Raw genomic sequence first — 16,608 nt, 5'->3', positions numbered from 1 at the left:
CTCACTTGACATGCAATTTTGCAGGTTAGGTATAGGTTAAGAGTGCCCGAAAACCTTTCAAATTCGATTCCAAGAATTTGGCCACTTCGTCGTTTCTAGCTTTCTTGCACCATATCAATAGGCAAAGCGATTGATGTACGATTTAGCATTCTACGAGCTGTGGTTCATAATTTATGGACAACATCAAAATTTGACCAGCGCCAGATGATTAGACCCAATTTGGAAAAATGCAGCAAAACCAAGATATTATAATCCAAATTTCTCTTCAATACTCTGTTTTACCACCCTTAGCTTCCCACACGGCCACATAGCGTCGTGACATGGACTTGACAAGAGAGTCTAAGAGGTTGTGGCCAATTCCCGACCAGGCAGCCTTGATGGCGGTGATGAAAGCTGGAATGCTCTGATACTGTCGCCCGTTCGCGTAAACTTGACGTGCCAGTATACCCCACAAGTTTTCTATCGGATTCAAATCCGGAGAGAGTGATGGGTGGTCAAAATGGGTGACATTTTCGTCCTTCAAAAATGCTGTAGTATACTTCGAAGTATGAATTGAAGCTCCATCTTGCATAAAAACAAATTCTGGACCATAATGTTCATGTGCAAATGGAAACAGATAATTTCCAAGAGTATCACAATAACAAACTGAATTCTGGTTGCCTGTCAGAAATACTAATTCACTCAAACCAGAGGACGAAAATGCACCCCAAACCATCACTCCACCTCCTCCGTTCCTGCGGGTAAAATAGGTATCCGGTTCCTTGCGTAAGTCGTGCCAGTAATACTGGAGACCGTCAGGGCCATCCAAGTTGAATCGCTTCTCGTCCGACCATATAATTCCAGGCCAAAATGGTGGATCCTTGAGGTACTTCTTCACATGCTCCAACCGAGCAATCTTGTGGCTTTTCTTGAGCATGGGCATGTGTTTGCGCTTGACGTACTCCATGTTCTCAAAGCCTTGAAGCCTGCGCTGACATGTTCGCAACGAGGCGTCAATATCCAGGCTCGTCGCTAGGCTTCTTCCCGACAACCCGGTCTTGGATGCCTCTCGAATGAGGAGCCGAAGTTTCCGCCCAATAAGTTTGGCTGGTTTTCGGTTCTTGAAGTTGCTCCCATAGCCCTCACGCTGGTCGATTACCGTTCGTATAGCCTTGGTGGACCTTCCGACGTGCTCGGCAATGGCACGGTGTGTGAAATTATGGTCTCGGAGCGCCAAAACCATGCCCACTTCCACCTCGGTCAGAAGTGGTCCGCGTCCCATCCTTACTAAGGTTGAACGAGTGTTTTGTGTTTCTAGTAGTTGTGTAGGTTATGTACTAGGCCCTAGATATCTTGGATGTGTGTATCTTTACCTGAAGCGCACTTGAACACGGTTGGGTCTATTCGACTGGCGTGGTGTCCAGGAAGGCAATTCAGATTTTATGTGATTTTGAACGACACTCAGCTCGGATGGCGGAAAGTCGTATGTCAAAATATTCCGCCAATCATAAGCTATCGTTTGTTTCTTTTAGTTTTTACGGCACTGTGATAGGTCAAAAGTTGCGCCTGAAAAACTGTATGGGTCTATTTATGTGGCGCGGACTGTAGCTTGTAGAATTGCAACTGAAGGACTAAAAAAAGTGGTCCAATATTACTGTACAAAGTGACACTGTAGTACAACGCAACTACTGTTAATGCATGTATGAAGGATTAACAAGAAAAAAGGAAGCGCCAGACCGGGTTCGAACCAGTGACCCTCAGAGCTGCAATCTGACGCTCTACCACTGAGCTACTCGCGCTTCATATTCAGAAGATCTATTTTTTCAATAGCAAAGCGGACAAATACATTATTACATTTACACAAAGTGCCAAGTGTTGGCATGTCATCAACATCCAAGTGGCTGTGGCTGCTGGTGCTGGCCTCTCAAGCATGTGGCACCCGCTTCCTCTTCACCTTACATGCTGACACTACAGTACGCCATTTCGCCTCGCCATCCACTGTCTTAACCTGGTTGTGTCGCTTAGGATTGCTTTTACGAACCCGTCGACGTCCGGGCAACATCCAACGCGCTTCTAGTCCGATTCGACATGGTGGATGCAGTTAGTACGGCGAACGTTGTCTACTAGCAGAGGCAGTCGTACATCATGGCGACTGATTTTGGCTGTGTAGATGGAGATGCCATGGATGTGACGATCGAGTCGCCGATAGGCAGGAGCATTGCTGGGTGGACGGATGCTGCGACTGGCCACTGGCAGCACACGACGCGAGAAAGGTTGAATGATCCATTATACGCATCTAAACGACCTTGTAGTGGACTGTACAAGCTATGTTTTGGCCATCTCGGTACATATATCTATCTGGCAATGAGCGAAAATGTAACAACGGATGTCGGAATGCATGTAGGCAAGTCGTCGCAGGTCGCGGTGCTTGTTCACATCGAGTTCTTGACTGCAATGGACCGTCAATTGACAGTAACGTGACGCAAAAACATAGAGTTTCTCTGATCCCCACGTTTGGTGGATTTAGATTTACCCGAGCGCAGCCGTCACCCTGACACGTCATGGCACGGAGATCCTGGATCTAAAAATGAGTGTAAATACATACATGTACTGTAATATCAACACTTTAACAATGGACCACTCGTGTCGGTAGGATTCGACCAATGGACTGGTCGTGTTTTCCATTCAAGGAATGTCGCCCAGCCTCCTCTTGGCCAATTCCACCACACGGTATACAATGGTTAGCATATATACGTGGCACGCTCACAGGCTAGCGTTCAGGTACCTCCTGAGTCTGTCCGTCCAAGAAACCACTGCATCCCTCGTCGAATCGTCGCCACTTGTGACCCTGACCCCGCTCTTGACGGTGCCTTCACGCCCCTTCGAGTATGTAAACGTCCATAAAGCTGTACTTTTGAGCGTGGTGATGTTGAAAGCCAGTATGATTAGGCACCGCCTCATCCAAGTCATGCAAGACGTTCAGGTAGTAATACATATAAGTGATGTTGGAACGAGTTGTTCATCATTCGAATGTAGCGACAACAACGACAACCCGTTCAAGCGCACAATGTGGTCGTGTTCGACGTGACCTCTGTCGTGGAAGGTAGAGATAAAGTTGGTCTCTGGTGATGTTGAAGTGCTGGGGGTGCCAATGTGTGGACGTGTAGTCGCCATGGTGCAACAGCAATCCCAAGTGGCATTCACGGTATGATGTGTATGTACTCGACGTCGTGTTCTGTTCCATGCTGTGGATTCTGTGCGACAAGTACTTACTGAGTCGACCGCCAAACCTGAAGCTGCATGCAGACGCCGGCACAACCGTGCGGATGGCATCCACGGCCAGAGTTGCCCCAGACCACTGGCCACTCCTGACTGTCGAGCGTACGTCCTATAAACTGTCTGTCGTGTGATTGCAATGCATTGCGCTAGGAGGTTCAAATGGCGTCGAACACGACCTGCGGGAGTTCCAAACCAAAGTGTGGAACCTACAGAGCCTATTAGCGTACATCCGCCACCATCACCGCCACAGCCTCGATGGTACTCTTCTTCAAGTTGGCATTTCAAGCGTGTGAACGTCTGTATGCATCCCACATAGCTACTGCGGCCACCGCCGCCCGCCTTCTCGTGGGTACCGTCGTCGTGTCTGTCCTGTGGGTTGCTGTCGGGATCGCGCAAGTGGTTTTCGTGGGCAAGCTGTTGCAATAAGATCTGACAAATTGAATGTGGGTGTTTGATTGGCCAATGGTGATCCAATCCAACGCCTTTAAATGTATTTAATTCGACTTTGGCCTCCGTCTATAATGATCTCAAGTTGTTGACGTGTAATAAAAAAATAAAACTGTTTTGACGACAAAAACATTGTTTGGCTGTGGGATACATTATCCTAATGATAATGCCAAGCAAACGATCGAAAATAATTATTTTTGGATTCTTGTTCGATTGCGTTCACTTTTGAACTTGCCACGACCTGCTCAAATCAACGACATCAACGATGGCTCCCATTGACGTAACGATCCAATTCTGCGGCGCCTGAGGCTTCGTCCGCTTCTTCAACGCCGCCACCGCGGAATTGAAGGAGTACTTTGATGAAGGTCAAGTGAACTTCATCCCCCTCGAAGATCCCGGGACGACGGGCAACTTTGAGATTGTCGCGTGGCCCAACGGTCGCGGCGTCCAACCGTCGGTCTTGCTGCATGCGAAGAAGGGACGTAACCAAGGACATGTCGACTCGAAAGAAAAAATCGAAGCGATTGTGCGTCAACTGAAGGAGCTGTTGGCGTAGAAACGCCGACATGGTGTTGATACCGACGCCGCAGCGCCAGGCTGCCGAGCGTTGGCGCAACACGGACAGGCGGCCGTGCATGACGAAGCATGCTTTCAACAAGATGTCCTTGCCCCTTGTTTCCGACCTACGACCTCCCTCCATGTGCGACAACTACACCTCGACAAACTGTCGCAAAGCTCAGACCCCCCATCGAGCGACCGATACATGATTCATGACATTGGGTCATGCTTGGAATGACGATGCAAACTTCAAGGACAGCCATCCTTGTTTGCATTTGAACACATGACAACCCTTTAGACTGCTGTAATGGTTACTTGACAATACAGTATCACACCCTCGAACGAGTCTTGGCTCCTATTATAACTGTGTGGTGGTATTATCACCCTGCGACCAAACTTTTGAAGTCACGCATTACGATGCATCAGTACACCATCGGTTAACAGTTGATATGACATAAACCAGAGTAGATATTGCGCATTTCATCCAAATTAGTCATTTCGCCAAATTGCATTCGAATGTATTTGATCCAATTTAAGCTTGTACAAACTATGGCATATAAAGATTAATATTTATATGGTTTGCCCATGTGTTTCTTACCTGGGGCTCAATGTGGTGATAAACGCTTTGACAGGTGGCCGTCCAAGGCCAATACGCAAACCTGGTTTGGCTTGGTTGTTGCCGAGATATTATATACATTGAAACGATCGACGGTGCTTTAGACGGCGCCAAACAACACGCCACGAAGGTCCCAATGGATAAAAAACTCCACGCTTCTCTCGAGCCCACTTGGAATCAGCGACACGTTTTCGATTGCGTTCAAAACAGTGTCGCATCCAATGCTCGACGTCATCCCAGGAATACAATTTGCGGAATACGTGCAATTATCTGTTTCGTCGCATTGGGACAGATGGTTGTTTTTTGCAATACACGCATCGAAAGCACCAAAGTCATCGGCCTGGCTGTGGATGTACACTAGTTAGTGGAATTGCCAGCTACCGTTATATATACGAAATAGTACTTCGTACGTTAGTATATACTATTAATAGTAGTACATTGTCAAAAGTTTAGACATGAGCATCGTTTAGCCCAATCATACAGTACCGTATGGCAACTCGATCAATCATCGTTTTATTTGGCCCAAGCTATACGTATATTACAGTATTCGGACGATTAAGTTGAGCCTAAAATATTGTGGTATATTCTATACGAATATCCAGACCCCGTCGCCGCCGAATCGAATCACGAATCGACGCTATTGGCTAATCCATTTTTGAATGGATTTGATTGGCTCTGACACAAAGGACAAGTTTATTCAACCAATCAGAACTCCGGCGTGATTCAATATTGATTCGACAAACCAGGCGAATTTTTTTTGGAAGTTAATAGCGAATTCACAATAGTAGTAAATCAATTTTTCTTGACTGTCATCACAGCCAAGTGACATGACAACCATGACGGGTTGGTTAGTGGACGGGTATCGCCGCCGTGTGATGGTGCAAGTTGTTGATCAGACGGTACACTACCAATAATATGTTGTGTGAGCGTCAATCATATACGAAAAACACCGCCGACGTCTACCTCGGTGCAGCATAAAGATGGCGTCGTCGATAGCTGCGACACAGGCGGCCCCATTCTGTTTGTACGTGACAACCAAAGTAGCGTTTTCGATGGCGGAGACGTGGATACTGCAGTTGCGTCCAGTTTGCAGTGTCACAGATTTGGCATTGTCACCCACAAATGCCACTGAAACAACAACTACAGTAGGCTCATGAATCTATACGTCGTGCCACGTACTCATGTCGGCGGAAAGGGTGCGAAGGGACTGCAAATTGACGAGGACGCCGAGGTGGTCGACGTCTACGGTGGCATATGTGACAGTGTCGTCTGTGACCAAGATGGCTTTTTGGATGCCTCGGTGTTGCTGCACTAACACAAACCATAAGCTCGTATGAATGTGGTGTGACCAATGGAACGAACGTACAGGTGGCTAGAATAGGTTTCGCCGACTCGCGGATCACTTCGCTGATCTTGTAGTGGAACCCGTGAAAGTCGCGCAGGTTGTGGCCAATGTTGCCGAGGTCCCCGGCATATTCATTCACGAACGCAGCCAGGATTTCCTTGGCAATGAACGAGCCGAATTTCGGGCCGTCGCACACGTCGAGGAAGATGGCGCAAAACACTTTGGCGTGCTCGTTGGTCACGACGGCCACGGCCACTACATCACGCGTCGTCGTTTGAACCGCACCTCGAGTGTAGAATAGAGAAGTACCGTGGGCAAACTCCATGTACGAAACTGGGGCACCCGTGGTCTTGGCCGAGAACTCCAAGATCGCCGTGAGCAACGACCCGATCAGCCGCGGCTGCCACACAGGATCAACCAGCATGAGCTATGACGATGGCCATTGTCTGCATAATGCTACCTGGGCAATGGCATTGACGAATTCTTTGGAGAAGAGCACAAGACCGCTCGTAGCCATGAGCAGCACATTCCGCAGCATGGTGGTTGATTTCGAAAGATTGGGCAAAACGAGGAGATAGCCAATCACGTGCAAGCACGATGGAAATCAACGAAAAATACTGTGGAATTGTTAAATAGTGTGATCCATACTAATTCATGAAAGTAAGATCAAGAAAAAAGGAAGCGCCAGACCGGGTTCGAACCAGTGACCCTCAGAGCTGCAATCTGACGCTCTACCACTGAGCTACTCGCGCTTCATATTTTCAACAACCAAAATATTTCTATCAATTATTGTCGATTTGATACAAATCGCGCCGACCAAACCAATCCACAATTGATCTGATTGGTTCAATTTTTTTCTTTAGGTTTTGATTGGCTAATAATTTTGAGCTCATCTGAAGTAGCCAATCAAATCGATTTAAATTCCAACGAGAAACCACACCACAACACGAAATTTCACTCGAAAGCACAATACTACTAACGTTACTATTAATAGTACTTGTACGATAAAGTAACTCAAAACTGGTGGCCCAGGCACACCAAACGGCATCACATAATTCGTCTGGGCTTGGATTAACATACCGTATAGTGTATATGTATTGCGACGGATTAATCTATTGCGACTCCTGTAATAACTGATACTTTTCTTGTAATAACTGATATTTACTTGTGAATATGTTGAATATACTTCAAATTTGTATGACGCAATGGATTCACGAAGTTTTGAGAACGAGTGTCGGCTGGTTGTGAAATATCACTTGTCGCAATACATATACACTATACGGCACGACGATCCAGTGTAATTCCACTAGTACAAACTAGCACGAACTGTCGAGGTTGGAACCTATACGTATAACACTACTAGTAGTATACAGCTTTGGTTTAGGGCTGGTCTCCCATAGCTACTGCCAACGCTTGCCACGACGCATGCAATTCCTGCATCCCATAAGCCAGTTATTCCTCGTAAAGTTGATACACATGTCCATCATACCTGAAAGGCAGACACGGTCAAGTCCATGACGTGGGAGGTTGTGGTGGTGTTGTCTGAAGCAGCTGCCCACTGGAGGCGGACCGAGACGGACGGCGGCGCCAACGTGGGGGGACCTCTCATCACCAGTCGAAGTTTCCAGTTCAAATGCTCAAAAGTGGGCTCCACAGACCCAAACGCCTTGTGTGGCGACGACGAAACCCCTTCGGCAGTCGCATGCGACGACGCGAGTTTGAGATGCCGCTTCCACCGCTTCAAGAGCGTGATGGCCACGACGTCGCGGTGCGGGATGGAGCCCAACGCCCGCTGCAGCTGAGCCAACGCGGCGTTCCATGCGGCGGTCTCGTCGGACGGCGTAGTCGAGTCCGTCATGGGATACGTCAGGTTCTGCAACGCCAGGCCTCTACGACAACGATCGACGCCATCATCGAGCTTGAGCGTCGGGGGAATGTGTGTTCGTGGATGATGTGTGTGTACCGAACGATAAACGGTAGACTACACGCGACATTTTGCATTTGCTCGTTCGACAGGTCAAATGTCGATGGGGATGTCGCCGCCTACGTCGTCGACGATTACGACTGTGGACGCTCGTCAAGGACGTATGTACTCGCTCCATGACACGGACGAGATGCTCGCTAGATTGTTTGTCACAGGCTTTGGCGATCTGAAATACGGCACACATGGCATGTTAGCAGTCCGACGATGTACAAATCGATCCATTGCGTACCAATTCATCCAGCAACGACACTTGACAGGCCGCGATGTGATCGAGAATCGGAGGCACAAGTCGCCATCCTAGTGTACATGCAACATCATCTCGTCTTGGACGATCAGTGTGGAGCCATGTACCTGAGGCGCCGCGCAAGTAGGCTTCCATGGCAGCTGCAGTTGGATCTTGGTGAAAATCCAACACAACATCAAAAGGGGTGGGTACCTAAAGTTTTGTACTGCGGTGGGGGGCCACAAAAATAGGCCATTACCTTTGAAAATCGATTATGCGTTCTCTCCGTTTCTATGCATTCGGGAGTTTATCCGTTTATGCAGTGGATTTCCATTTTCACTTCGTGAATTGCAAGTTTTGCAAGTCACGATGCCATGTCAACGAGCATAGAAGCAACTTGAATGTCTCGTCAAAGAAGGCGACTAACGTTAGCATCAACCTAACACTATCCATTGGTAGCTACATTGGCTAGTGTTTCTTTTGACCAAGTTCTCGCTTCTCACTCGATGGTGTTGTCGTGTTGTATTCACCAAGGCCACTTGAATTCAATCACCGCGCCGTCCGTGGCGTCTTGATAGCGCTGCGAGGTGTCACGGCGTATCCTTTCTTGACAGCTACGTGATCTTCCACGTCCACGAGCGCTTTGTACATGGCTTGTATCATCGGGTGGCTGGCATCGAGTTCGCTGCACGCCACTTCGTGTCCTAAGCGTCATACATTTCCCAACACATCGTTCGTCCCTCTTGCAACCATCGACCGCAGTACATAACGTTACTACCTTTGGTGAAGGCTTTGATCGCTTGGTCGAACCGTCGCATGTGCTCCAATTCGACGCCCCAGTTGTAATACGCAATGGCCAACACGCTCGTGTCGCTCTTGTTGTTGGAAGGTGCGCCGCCCCCTGCAACTCGTTCGTCCGCCATCGCTTTTGTGCGCTCGTACTTGAGCAATTCGATCGCACAGCGCGCATGTTCTGCTGCCCGTACATGTCTACATGCACCAAAACGACATAAGACATACTAGTGATTATTAATCATGTTAAATATGATGGTTTATCATGCACACCTCCCCATTTGCGATAAAATCGCGCAAATGTTCAAGTGCGTGCCGGCCGGGTTTTCCACATTCGCAATAGACGATTCAATCTTGAGCGTCTTTTCCAAGTACTGGATGGCCGTGTGCAGTTTGCCATGTCTACGAAAACCAACAAGAGGATTCGTGACCCACTCACTGGCTATGCATTTTGAGTGTACTTTTTGAAGTAGCACGCAAAGTTGTTGAGTGTGATCCCACGCAGGCGCTTGCGGTGGCTGTCGTCGACCAAGTGGCATGTACCAGGGGTCGTGTGTTGGTCGGCCAACGTGAGCAGGTCCAATGCGTCCTCCGACTCGGCTACATCAAATGTCAAAAAATCAATTTAAAACCTTTTTCACGGAGCAACCAAGTCTCACCCAAACTCAATGCGCGCATCGCGGCCGAGTTGCATAACAATATAAACTCTTCGCACATTGCTTGCACCTATAGGTGCAGCAGTAGCACTAAGGAAACCATTCGTTCCAAAGCTTGGAATACGTACGTACCTCGGGAGCATTGACGCCATATCCATCCATGAGCTGCACCAGTGCGCTTTCGACGTCGGTCGAGCTGCGTGCAAACTGACCGTCGATCACCCACCCATCCACTTGCGCTTGGAAGAGCGAGAACGCCTCGGGTGTCCGTGCCTCCACGGCAGCGTCGAACGCTTCGCCGAAACGGCCCATCGCTTGAAATAGATCCGCCGAGTATTTTTCACTCACTTCAAAATCAACAACACAGCTAGACTAACAAGGACGCATCAACTGTAACACAGCCTTTAGCCATGGTGTTCTAGGCTCAAAGGCTCAAATTGGCGTTAGTAGTGTACGTAGTAGGGGTAGGGGTATAATAGGAGGTGGATTGATTGAAACTGGGAGTTGGCCAAAAGATCGAAAAAAGGTGTGGTCATACCCGGACTTGAACCGGGGACCTTCTCCACGTCAAGGAGACGTGATAACCGCTACACTATAAGACCACATAATCAATTACTCATTTTATATAGCCAATCCGTTTGATTCATCGTACAAGCTCAAGTTGTCGGCTGACAATTTCAAGATGCAATCGTATTCCCATGCTTTGTCCTCATTCCTATGCAGTACTAACTATAATAGTACATACACAACGCTCTCAGTATTGTATTAATTTTTTCAAAAACTATTTTATCACAACGTTCTCGAGAATACAAACGCGTATATCGTTCGTAGAAGAACTGTGCCCTATTTTCCCATCGTTCACTGTACAGTGAACATACTGTTAAATTGGCATTTGTAGTAGTAGTACATTTGTAGTGGAGACTGTTCCATGTTATACTGTACGTTACATAGCCATGTTGGTTCTCTCCGACATTTCCCCCCTCCCTCCTTCCACGTATTAACTACTACGTTCGAATCTGAAATCGCCCCGCCTGGGTGAGTGTGCGCACGCCCTTGTACGGCTTGTAGTTTTCATTGGTGAGCACAAGCGTCTCCACTGCGAGGCCGCTCACAGTCGTAAACGGCACTTTGAACCCCAGCAGCACCATGGGCTTTTCATCGGGCACGGCGGCGCCCTGCTGGAGGACGATGGCCGCTTTGAGCGAAGGCGACGCGGCTTTCTTCGGGTTGAACTTGCCGACTGTCCACTTGAGTGTCTTGGTGGCGTCGTCAAATAGACACGATCCGGTCTCGGTGTTGGCATCCACCGTGCGCACGCTCTTGGGGAACGTGATCTGCACCGTGATGTCTTCGGCTAACCAACAAAGATATTGTCAAATCGATATTCGAAACTGCCTGAGCCAATCAAATCACGTTATGTCAAATTTCTGCCAATCCAAACGTTTGACCCCTCCGCATTATTGGGCAAAACCACATATACATATATACTAATCGTTGTATAGTATAGTGTGTACAAGATTAAATAGGATCAAATGGATTCGAAAGGTATTTGGTGAAATGACCCTCAAGTCCCGGTTTGGGTGAAATGCACAATATAAACCAAGATAAAACGATGAAAACTACGACAACTAACAACACACCACCATCCCGTTGTATATTCAATTGTGTTTGATATATACAACTACAATATAAAGATTCCCCCCCATGAAAAACAGTTGGACCTGTATTGTCCACGTATTCGATAGATAGATCTCGAACTTTCGTTCGATAGAATAATATTATGATTACTCGTGTCGATATGGAGAGGTCGTGTATTTCATAACATTTCAGGGTGAGTGACGTCAAGGGTTGATAGAAATATCATATTCGACTCGTGTTTCCTCTCATAATTTATATAAACCCCGAAACCACAAGAATAAGAACAACAGTCGTACAACTAACTACACATCCAAATCTCGTACTTTTCAAAATACATAACGTATTCCCCATATATATATATATAATTCGCCCAAATACTACACATCCAAACTCGTGTACTACTTTGAATGGGTTTCTTGGTATTGTTCACAAGTGTGGGCATGTTGCGGGCGCCGAGGGCGATCTCTAACGTGCCGCCCTTGTCAGTGTACTTGATACTTGGCTGGCAAAAGATGGGCGGCACCACTTGGTTGACTTGCACGCGGTATTGCATCAACTGCTCGAAAAAACGTCACAATTATGCAAAAAAATCGCGAAAAAATCGCGAAAAAGACCACCTACCTCGAAATGGCCATCGGGCGGGACAAATGAAATCACACGCTCGCGCTCGTACCGGGCATACCGGACGCATGGATGGAATGAGCAGTCGTCGATGACAGAAGGGTCCACGAATACCATGGTGAGGTCGGGAACCCCCGAGAGCCGACTGTGCCCGTTGATCGTGCCGTTGACTTCGCAAGACAGCATCTGCCCGTGGCTGTCGATGATCGCATCGATCTCTTCGACCACATCAAAGTAGATTTCGTTCTAATCATATATGAAAAAATGGTGAAAAAAAAGGATGAAAAATGGTGAAGAAAGGATGAAAACTGGGAAAAACAGCAAAACATGGTGAAAAAAGGATGAACAATGGTGAAAAATGACGAAAGGGTGAAAACGAGGAAAAATTGATGCAAATAGTAGAAAAAAAGCATGAAAAACAGTAAAAAAGAATAAAAAAAGGACGAACGCAGACCTGCGTGTACTTGACCCCAGCCTTACGCCATGGAATGTTGGAGATGGCGCCGTCGGGCAGTTGGTCGCTCACACGGGACTTGCCCTAGGAAGAGGACATGAGGTAAAGCATGAATATGGCGATGGACGACGTACGGATACGATGGCGGCAATGCGGTTGACCGTGGAGGGCGGCGCGACCATGGCCTTGAGGGCGTTCGGCTCGGTCGTGAGGGGGTACCCGTTGTCGAGCATTTCCTCGAGCAACTGGTACACCGTGGAGAAGTTGTCCTTGATCGCGCTTTCTTCAAAGCTACCAAAGTAGTCACGAAAGACTGCCACGACGCGATGGAGAAACTCGATCACAAATAGCGGCGAAATCTAGGTCGGACATGAGTTTTGTGATGCAAGGATGGAACGGCAGCACCTCGTTCGTGACCACAGCGAGGAGGAACAAGCCTTCGCGGAACACGCTGATGAAATAGTGCTTGGACGTGGCAATCACCGGGGGCACGTCCTACGCAGCCATGGTCGTTGAGGACATACAAGGAGGTGCGCACCAGGTTGTCAGATTACCTCGCGCAGCTTGTACTTGTTGACTTCCTCGACGAAGAAGTCGCAGACTGTGCGGTTCGTGATGCCGCGCCAATGCTTCTCGATGATGATCTCGCCTGTCGACGTGATGATGAACATGCTTTGAATCATCGTCCGTCCTCGGTCGCCGCCGCTGTGGGTTTTGAAATCCTTCGAAAAAACACTCCACAGGATCGTACGCGACATTCATTGGTTAAAATGATTCGTATTCGACATTTTAGCCAATAAAAAGCCTTTAACTTGATAGTTTTAGCGAACCACGGCGCACTTCGCGTTACCTACTGCAATCCCAGTGGGTGAAATGTGATGTACACGACTGCGGAAAGCAGATAGACGACTCCGTCAATGCCGAGGGCGCGGCGGTGTGCATGTTCCGCCATGCTTCATCCTCATGAGAGGTGAAGGGGTGACGGACCTAGGTGCATGAAACGGAATGACGGTTTCATTCGCTGTCATGGCGCGTCGGAGCAGTGCGATCTTGGATGATGCGGCGGCGGCGTACCATCCCACCGATGACGATGCCACCGCGATCTTGTCTCGTGCTGTAGACCCATCGGGGCAGTTTGGATGGACCCAGACCCTGGAAGAGCTGTATGTGTATGTGCCAGTGCGGCCTCGCATCGTGCGCAAAGGCGTCAACGTCCTAGCAACGCAGTCCACCGACCATGTACCACATTTCCCCAACGTTCACTTCCATGATCACCATGTTCATAGAAGCATTGGTTCACCGTGATAGTGGACACGATCCCCCGTGTGCATGCGCAGTTGGCGGCCCCTGTGCAGTGCGCATTGTTGGACTGGGAGATCGCGGCGCAGAAGGAGTCGAGTCCGTTCTACACACGCGCTGTGCTCGCGACGTCCACTGGCCCGTCCATGGAAGTGTGCATCACCCTGGTCAAGCAAGCGCCCGCGCGTTGGGGCTCTTTGTTCTCGTAGTACGTGGTTCCAGCACTCGACACATCACGTCCATCTTGCACTCGTTCTGCTCGTTAAGGCTATACTCGTTAACGAGAACAGGTCCAGCCTAGAATACTATCCCACGTAACTTGGTTTCAACCTGCATATTCGTGGTCGAGATAGAGCATTCATAACGTCTAAAGCATCATCTTGTGTGTGCACGTAGTACATGCACCCGGTGTATATCGTCATGCTACATCGGGTGCATGTACTTCGTAGTATTCGTTAACTACTCGACTGATGTACTGTACTTCGAAGTACTGCATAATAAAAATGTAAGCTTTTCCCCCAAATTTGGGTAATTATTACCCAATAGCATTTGGACCCTATCCAAATTATTAATATAACGCTATATAATATGAGCATACTATTATTAATAATCCTATTATTGTCAAGTCGATTTGAAATTGCTCACAACGAATGAGCAGACGAACCAAATCGGCAGACAATCGATACACAACCAATCAAAAGCCAGATCACTAAATCAAGTAGCCAATCAAATCCATTCTTCGACCAATTCAACAACTAATTAGTGTGTGACTGAAGCTAGTGTGACACTGGACGAATTTTCCATACAAAAGTCAGTACAAACAATCGATCGATCGATTTGTCGAAAGTCCAAATTATGATAATACTTCATACAGTATCCGACCAAAACGGAATCAGTCGCTTGGATTGGCAGAATTGTGTGATTTGATTGGCTTAGACTGTTGTAATTCAACGCGGCTACAGTATACATCTGATGTACTAGTTCATTATACCTATAAGTAGAAACACAGACCGGTGGTTGCTCCAGTCCATGTCGAATGATATTTAGGCCGAGTGTGGATGAAGATAATGTATTTTTCACATAATATTCTTCAATTTGGTTTGGCCTCACCAACGTACACATATATCAACCAAATGGACAGAGGAGGTCTGTCTATCCGAAATCCATGTAAACTCGAAACGGAGAAAGATGTGTATACATTGTGAATTCGCTATAAACTTCTGAAATTCGCATGGTTTGTCGAAATCGCGCTGGAGTTCTGATTGGTTGAATATACTTGTCCTTTCTGCAAGAGCCAATCAAATCCACTCAAAATATTGGATATTAGCCAATAGCGTCGATTCGTGATTCAATTCGGCGGCGAGATCATTCGATTCGAGGGGGTCTGGAAATTTGTACCAAATCCACAATAATTAGCCCAACAACAATACAACAACGACAACAAAGCACAGACCAAAGCGCAGTGTGGTTTGATAATTCATTGTCACATTATATATATATAATGTGACAATGAATTATCAAACATATATAAATATATATTGGCCACGTTTCAGACATATATATATGTCTGAAACGTGGCCAAATATCCAAAACGAGAGTCGTGTTGTCTGTAGACAATTGTGTGTATTTTATATATAACACAGAGGGTTTATTTCTATTCTTGTGCTTGATATAATTTTACGTGCGGATTTGAAACCGCCCAGTTTTGGTGAGCGTGCGCACGCCCTTGTACGGCTTGTACTTTTCATTGGATAAGACCAGCGACTCGACCAAGAGTCCGCTCACGGAGCTCAGGGGCACCCCAAAGTGGAGCAGAACCAAGGGCTTCTCGTCCGGAATCGACGCGTTCGCATGCAGAACGATCGTGCCGTGGCAGGTCGGCGACAGCACCTTCTTGCTCCACTTGACCGTCCACTTCAACGTCTAGATATATATAAATGTATAAGACAGGGCCTCACGGAAGAATATATATATATATATATACGGGGATTGTGCACTACACACAAATATATATATATATCTTTGACCAACAACATGAAACAGTGGGTTCCAACACATCCCATTGTTCATAGAAGAAATGGCAGTAAAAGAGACGTTCATCACGTACAATATATATTATATATTATATATATATATTGTACGTGATGAACGTTCTCTTTTACTGCCATATATATATATATGTATATATATTGTACGTGATGAACGTTCTCTTTTACTGCCATAACTTCCCATTGTTGGTCAATATATATATATATATATTGACCAACAATGGGAAGTTATGGCAGTAAAAGAGAACGTTCATCACGTACAATATATATACATATATATATATATGGCAGTAAAAGAGAACGTTCATCACGTACAATATATATATATAATATATATTGTACGTGATGAACGTCTCTTTTACTGCCATTTCTTCTATGAACAATGGGATGTGTTGGAACCCACTGTTTCATGTTGTTGGTCAAAGATATATATATATATTTGTGTGTAGTGCACAATCCCCGTATATATATATATATATATTCTTCCGTGAGGCCCTGTCTTATACATTTATATATATCTAGACGTTGAAGTGGACGGTCAAGTGGAGCAAGAAGGTGCTGTCGCCGACCTGCCACGGCACGATCGTTCTGCATGCGAACGCGTCGATTCCGGACGAGAAGCCCTTGGTTCTGCTCCACTTTGGGGTGCCCCTGAGCTCCGTGAGCGGA

At 47.0% G+C, this 16,608-nt stretch overlaps 8 protein-coding genes and 3 non-coding genes across 18 annotated transcripts in view; 2 read left to right on the top strand and 9 right to left on the bottom strand.

Moving 5' to 3' along the window:
- Positions 1-1,706: 1,706 nt before the first annotated feature.
- H257_17749 lies at positions 1,707-1,778 on the bottom strand. Its single transcript has one exon. It is a non-coding gene; the product is annotated as a tRNA-Cys (tRNA).
- A 41-nt stretch (positions 1,779-1,819) lies between these two features.
- On the top strand, positions 1,820-3,769 carry H257_17748. Of its 2 annotated transcripts, none has more exons than XM_009846640.1 (14): positions 1,820-1,952; positions 2,005-2,083; positions 2,150-2,252; positions 2,292-2,323; positions 2,384-2,451; positions 2,507-2,572; positions 2,633-2,709; positions 2,761-2,865; positions 2,929-2,962; positions 3,016-3,082; positions 3,147-3,184; positions 3,286-3,360; positions 3,409-3,516; positions 3,575-3,769. In XM_009846640.1, the coding sequence occupies exons 1-12, from the start codon at positions 1,860-1,862 to the stop codon at positions 3,349-3,351; spliced, it is 828 nt and encodes a 275-aa protein (XP_009844942.1). In that variant the 5' UTR covers positions 1,820-1,859; the 3' UTR covers positions 3,352-3,360; positions 3,409-3,516; positions 3,575-3,769. The 2 variants fall into 2 exon arrangements, with proteins under 2 accessions (XP_009844942.1, XP_009844941.1); XM_009846639.1 differs by having other exon boundaries at positions 1,860-1,952; positions 3,276-3,360.
- Positions 3,770-3,938: 169 nt separating this feature from the next.
- On the bottom strand, positions 3,939-4,608 carry H257_17747 (hypothetical protein). The gene has a single exon (XM_009846638.1). The coding sequence runs from the start codon at positions 4,403-4,405 to the stop codon at positions 3,965-3,967; it is 441 nt and encodes a 146-aa protein (XP_009844940.1). The 5' UTR covers positions 4,406-4,608; the 3' UTR covers positions 3,939-3,964.
- Positions 4,609-5,610: 1,002 nt separating this feature from the next.
- Positions 5,611-6,780, bottom strand: H257_17746. Of its 2 annotated transcripts, XM_009846636.1 has the most exons (6): positions 6,685-6,780; positions 6,534-6,624; positions 6,246-6,479; positions 6,059-6,190; positions 5,843-6,007; positions 5,611-5,783 (listed from the first exon to the last, which is right to left on the bottom strand). In XM_009846636.1, exons 1-6 carry the CDS (start codon positions 6,760-6,762, stop codon positions 5,728-5,730), a joined length of 756 nt encoding a protein of 251 aa, XP_009844938.1. In that variant the 5' UTR covers positions 6,763-6,780; the 3' UTR covers positions 5,611-5,727. The 2 variants fall into 2 exon arrangements, with proteins under 2 accessions (XP_009844938.1, XP_009844939.1); XM_009846637.1 differs by having other exon boundaries at positions 5,843-6,190.
- Positions 6,781-6,904: 124 nt separating this feature from the next.
- On the bottom strand, positions 6,905-6,976 carry H257_17745. Its single transcript has one exon. It is a non-coding gene; the product is annotated as a tRNA-Cys (tRNA).
- A 483-nt stretch (positions 6,977-7,459) lies between these two features.
- H257_17744 (hypothetical protein) lies at positions 7,460-8,636 on the bottom strand. Of its 4 annotated transcripts, XM_009846633.1 has the most exons (6): positions 8,560-8,636; positions 8,438-8,505; positions 8,318-8,374; positions 8,188-8,267; positions 7,714-8,113; positions 7,460-7,658 (listed from the first exon to the last, which is right to left on the bottom strand). In XM_009846633.1, exons 1-6 carry the CDS (start codon positions 8,585-8,587, stop codon positions 7,605-7,607), a joined length of 687 nt encoding a protein of 228 aa, XP_009844935.1. In that variant the 5' UTR covers positions 8,588-8,636; the 3' UTR covers positions 7,460-7,604. The 4 variants fall into 4 exon arrangements, with proteins under 4 accessions (XP_009844935.1, XP_009844934.1, XP_009844937.1 ...); XM_009846632.1 differs by having other exon boundaries at positions 8,438-8,636; XM_009846635.1 differs by having other exon boundaries at positions 8,188-8,374.
- A 187-nt stretch (positions 8,637-8,823) lies between these two features.
- On the bottom strand, positions 8,824-10,213 carry H257_17743. Of its 2 annotated transcripts, XM_009846630.1 has the most exons (6): positions 10,012-10,213; positions 9,883-9,949; positions 9,685-9,823; positions 9,497-9,625; positions 9,210-9,421; positions 8,824-9,135 (listed from the first exon to the last, which is right to left on the bottom strand). In XM_009846630.1, exons 1-6 carry the CDS (start codon positions 10,189-10,191, stop codon positions 8,981-8,983), a joined length of 882 nt encoding a protein of 293 aa, XP_009844932.1. In that variant the 5' UTR covers positions 10,192-10,213; the 3' UTR covers positions 8,824-8,980. The 2 variants fall into 2 exon arrangements, with proteins under 2 accessions (XP_009844932.1, XP_009844933.1); XM_009846631.1 differs by having other exon boundaries at positions 8,824-9,421.
- A 195-nt stretch (positions 10,214-10,408) lies between these two features.
- H257_17742 lies at positions 10,409-10,481 on the bottom strand. Its single transcript has one exon. It is a non-coding gene; the product is annotated as a tRNA-Val (tRNA).
- A 312-nt stretch (positions 10,482-10,793) lies between these two features.
- Positions 10,794-13,315, bottom strand: H257_17741. 2 transcript variants are annotated; one of them, XM_009846628.1, is made up of 7 exons: positions 13,147-13,315; positions 12,998-13,087; positions 12,727-12,951; positions 12,593-12,676; positions 12,139-12,384; positions 11,920-12,073; positions 10,794-11,233 (listed from the first exon to the last, which is right to left on the bottom strand). In XM_009846628.1, the coding sequence occupies exons 1-7, from the start codon at positions 13,273-13,275 to the stop codon at positions 10,884-10,886; spliced, it is 1,278 nt and encodes a 425-aa protein (XP_009844930.1). In that variant the 5' UTR covers positions 13,276-13,315; the 3' UTR covers positions 10,794-10,883. The 2 variants fall into 2 exon arrangements, with proteins under 2 accessions (XP_009844930.1, XP_009844931.1); XM_009846629.1 differs by lacking the exon at positions 10,794-11,233 and having other exon boundaries at positions 11,306-12,073.
- Positions 13,316-13,445: 130 nt separating this feature from the next.
- On the top strand, positions 13,446-14,254 carry H257_17740 (hypothetical protein). The gene is made up of 2 exons (XM_009846627.1): positions 13,446-13,831; positions 13,901-14,254. The coding sequence occupies exons 1-2, from the start codon at positions 13,598-13,600 to the stop codon at positions 14,207-14,209; spliced, it is 543 nt and encodes a 180-aa protein (XP_009844929.1). The 5' UTR covers positions 13,446-13,597; the 3' UTR covers positions 14,210-14,254.
- A 1,243-nt stretch (positions 14,255-15,497) lies between these two features.
- The window catches only part of H257_17739 (hypothetical protein), a 4,299-nt gene continuing 3,188 nt past the window's right edge, over positions 15,498-16,608 (bottom strand). The window contains exon 7 of the mRNA XM_009846626.1: positions 15,498-15,814. Within this exon, the coding sequence (XP_009844928.1) occupies positions 15,569-15,814 (246 nt within the window). The 3' untranslated portion in view covers positions 15,498-15,568. The remainder of the gene's footprint in view (positions 15,815-16,608) is intronic.

The sequence above is a fragment of the Aphanomyces astaci genome (genome assembly GCF_000520075.1).
Source record: "Aphanomyces astaci strain APO3 unplaced genomic scaffold supercont1.117, whole genome shotgun sequence".
Taxonomy (NCBI): Eukaryota; Oomycota; class Saprolegniomycetes; order Saprolegniales; family Verrucalvaceae; genus Aphanomyces; species Aphanomyces astaci.
This window is presented reverse-complemented; position numbering and strand designations above follow the sequence as displayed.

Bases quoted from the DNA above. Each gene is read 5' to 3' on its own strand.
- H257_17741 (XM_009846628.1), bottom strand. From the start codon at position 13,275: ATGATTCAAAGCATGTTCATCATCACGTCGACAGGCGAGATCATCATC. The intron at 12,952-12,997 runs GTGCTGCCGTTC...TGTCCGACCTAG, and splicing joins TCGCTGTGGTCACGAACGAG to ATTTCGCCGCTATTTGTGAT. The intron at 12,385-12,592 runs GTCTGCGTTCGT...ATATATGATTAG, and splicing joins CTGGGGTCAAGTACACGCAG to AACGAAATCTACTTTGATGT.
- H257_17746 (XM_009846636.1), bottom strand. From the start codon at position 6,762: ATGCTGCGGAATGTGCTGCTCATGGCTACGAGCGGTCTTGTGCTCTTC. The intron at 6,625-6,684 runs GTAGCATTATGC...CCTGTGTGGCAG, and splicing joins TCGTCAATGCCATTGCCCAG to CCGCGGCTGATCGGGTCGTT. The intron at 5,784-5,842 runs GTAGACGTCGGC...TATTATTGGTAG, and splicing joins CATCTTTATGCTGCACCGAG to TGTACCGTCTGATCAACAAC.
- H257_17744 (XM_009846632.1), bottom strand. From the start codon at position 8,587: ATGGAAGCCTACTTGCGCGGCGCCTCAGGTACATGGCTCCACACTGAT. The intron at 8,375-8,437 runs GTACGCAATGGA...GCCGTATTTCAG, and splicing joins TGTCGTTGCTGGATGAATTG to ATCGCCAAAGCCTGTGACAA. The intron at 8,114-8,187 runs GTACACACACAT...TCGTTGTCGTAG, and splicing joins AGTCTACCGTTTATCGTTCG to AGGCCTGGCGTTGCAGAACC.
- H257_17747 (XM_009846638.1), bottom strand. From the start codon at position 4,405: ATGGAGGGAGGTCGTAGGTCGGAAACAAGGGGCAAGGACATCTTGTTG.
- H257_17743 (XM_009846630.1), bottom strand. From the start codon at position 10,191: ATGGGCCGTTTCGGCGAAGCGTTCGACGCTGCCGTGGAGGCACGGACA. The intron at 9,950-10,011 runs GTACGTACGTAT...CTGCACCTATAG, and splicing joins ATGGCGTCAATGCTCCCGAG to GTGCAAGCAATGTGCGAAGA. The intron at 9,422-9,496 runs GTGTGCATGATA...TGGTGCATGTAG, and splicing joins ATTTTATCGCAAATGGGGAG to ACATGTACGGGCAGCAGAAC.
- H257_17748 (XM_009846639.1), top strand. From the start codon at position 1,860: ATGTCATCAACATCCAAGTGGCTGTGGCTGCTGGTGCTGGCCTCTCAA. The intron at 1,953-2,004 runs GTACGCCATTTC...TGTGTCGCTTAG, and splicing joins CCTTACATGCTGACACTACA to GATTGCTTTTACGAACCCGT. The intron at 2,710-2,760 runs GTATACAATGGT...GCTAGCGTTCAG, and splicing joins TTGGCCAATTCCACCACACG to GTACCTCCTGAGTCTGTCCG.
- H257_17740 (XM_009846627.1), top strand. From the start codon at position 13,598: ATGACGGTTTCATTCGCTGTCATGGCGCGTCGGAGCAGTGCGATCTTG. The intron at 13,832-13,900 runs GTACCACATTTC...TCACCGTGATAG, and splicing joins CAACGCAGTCCACCGACCAT to TGGACACGATCCCCCGTGTG.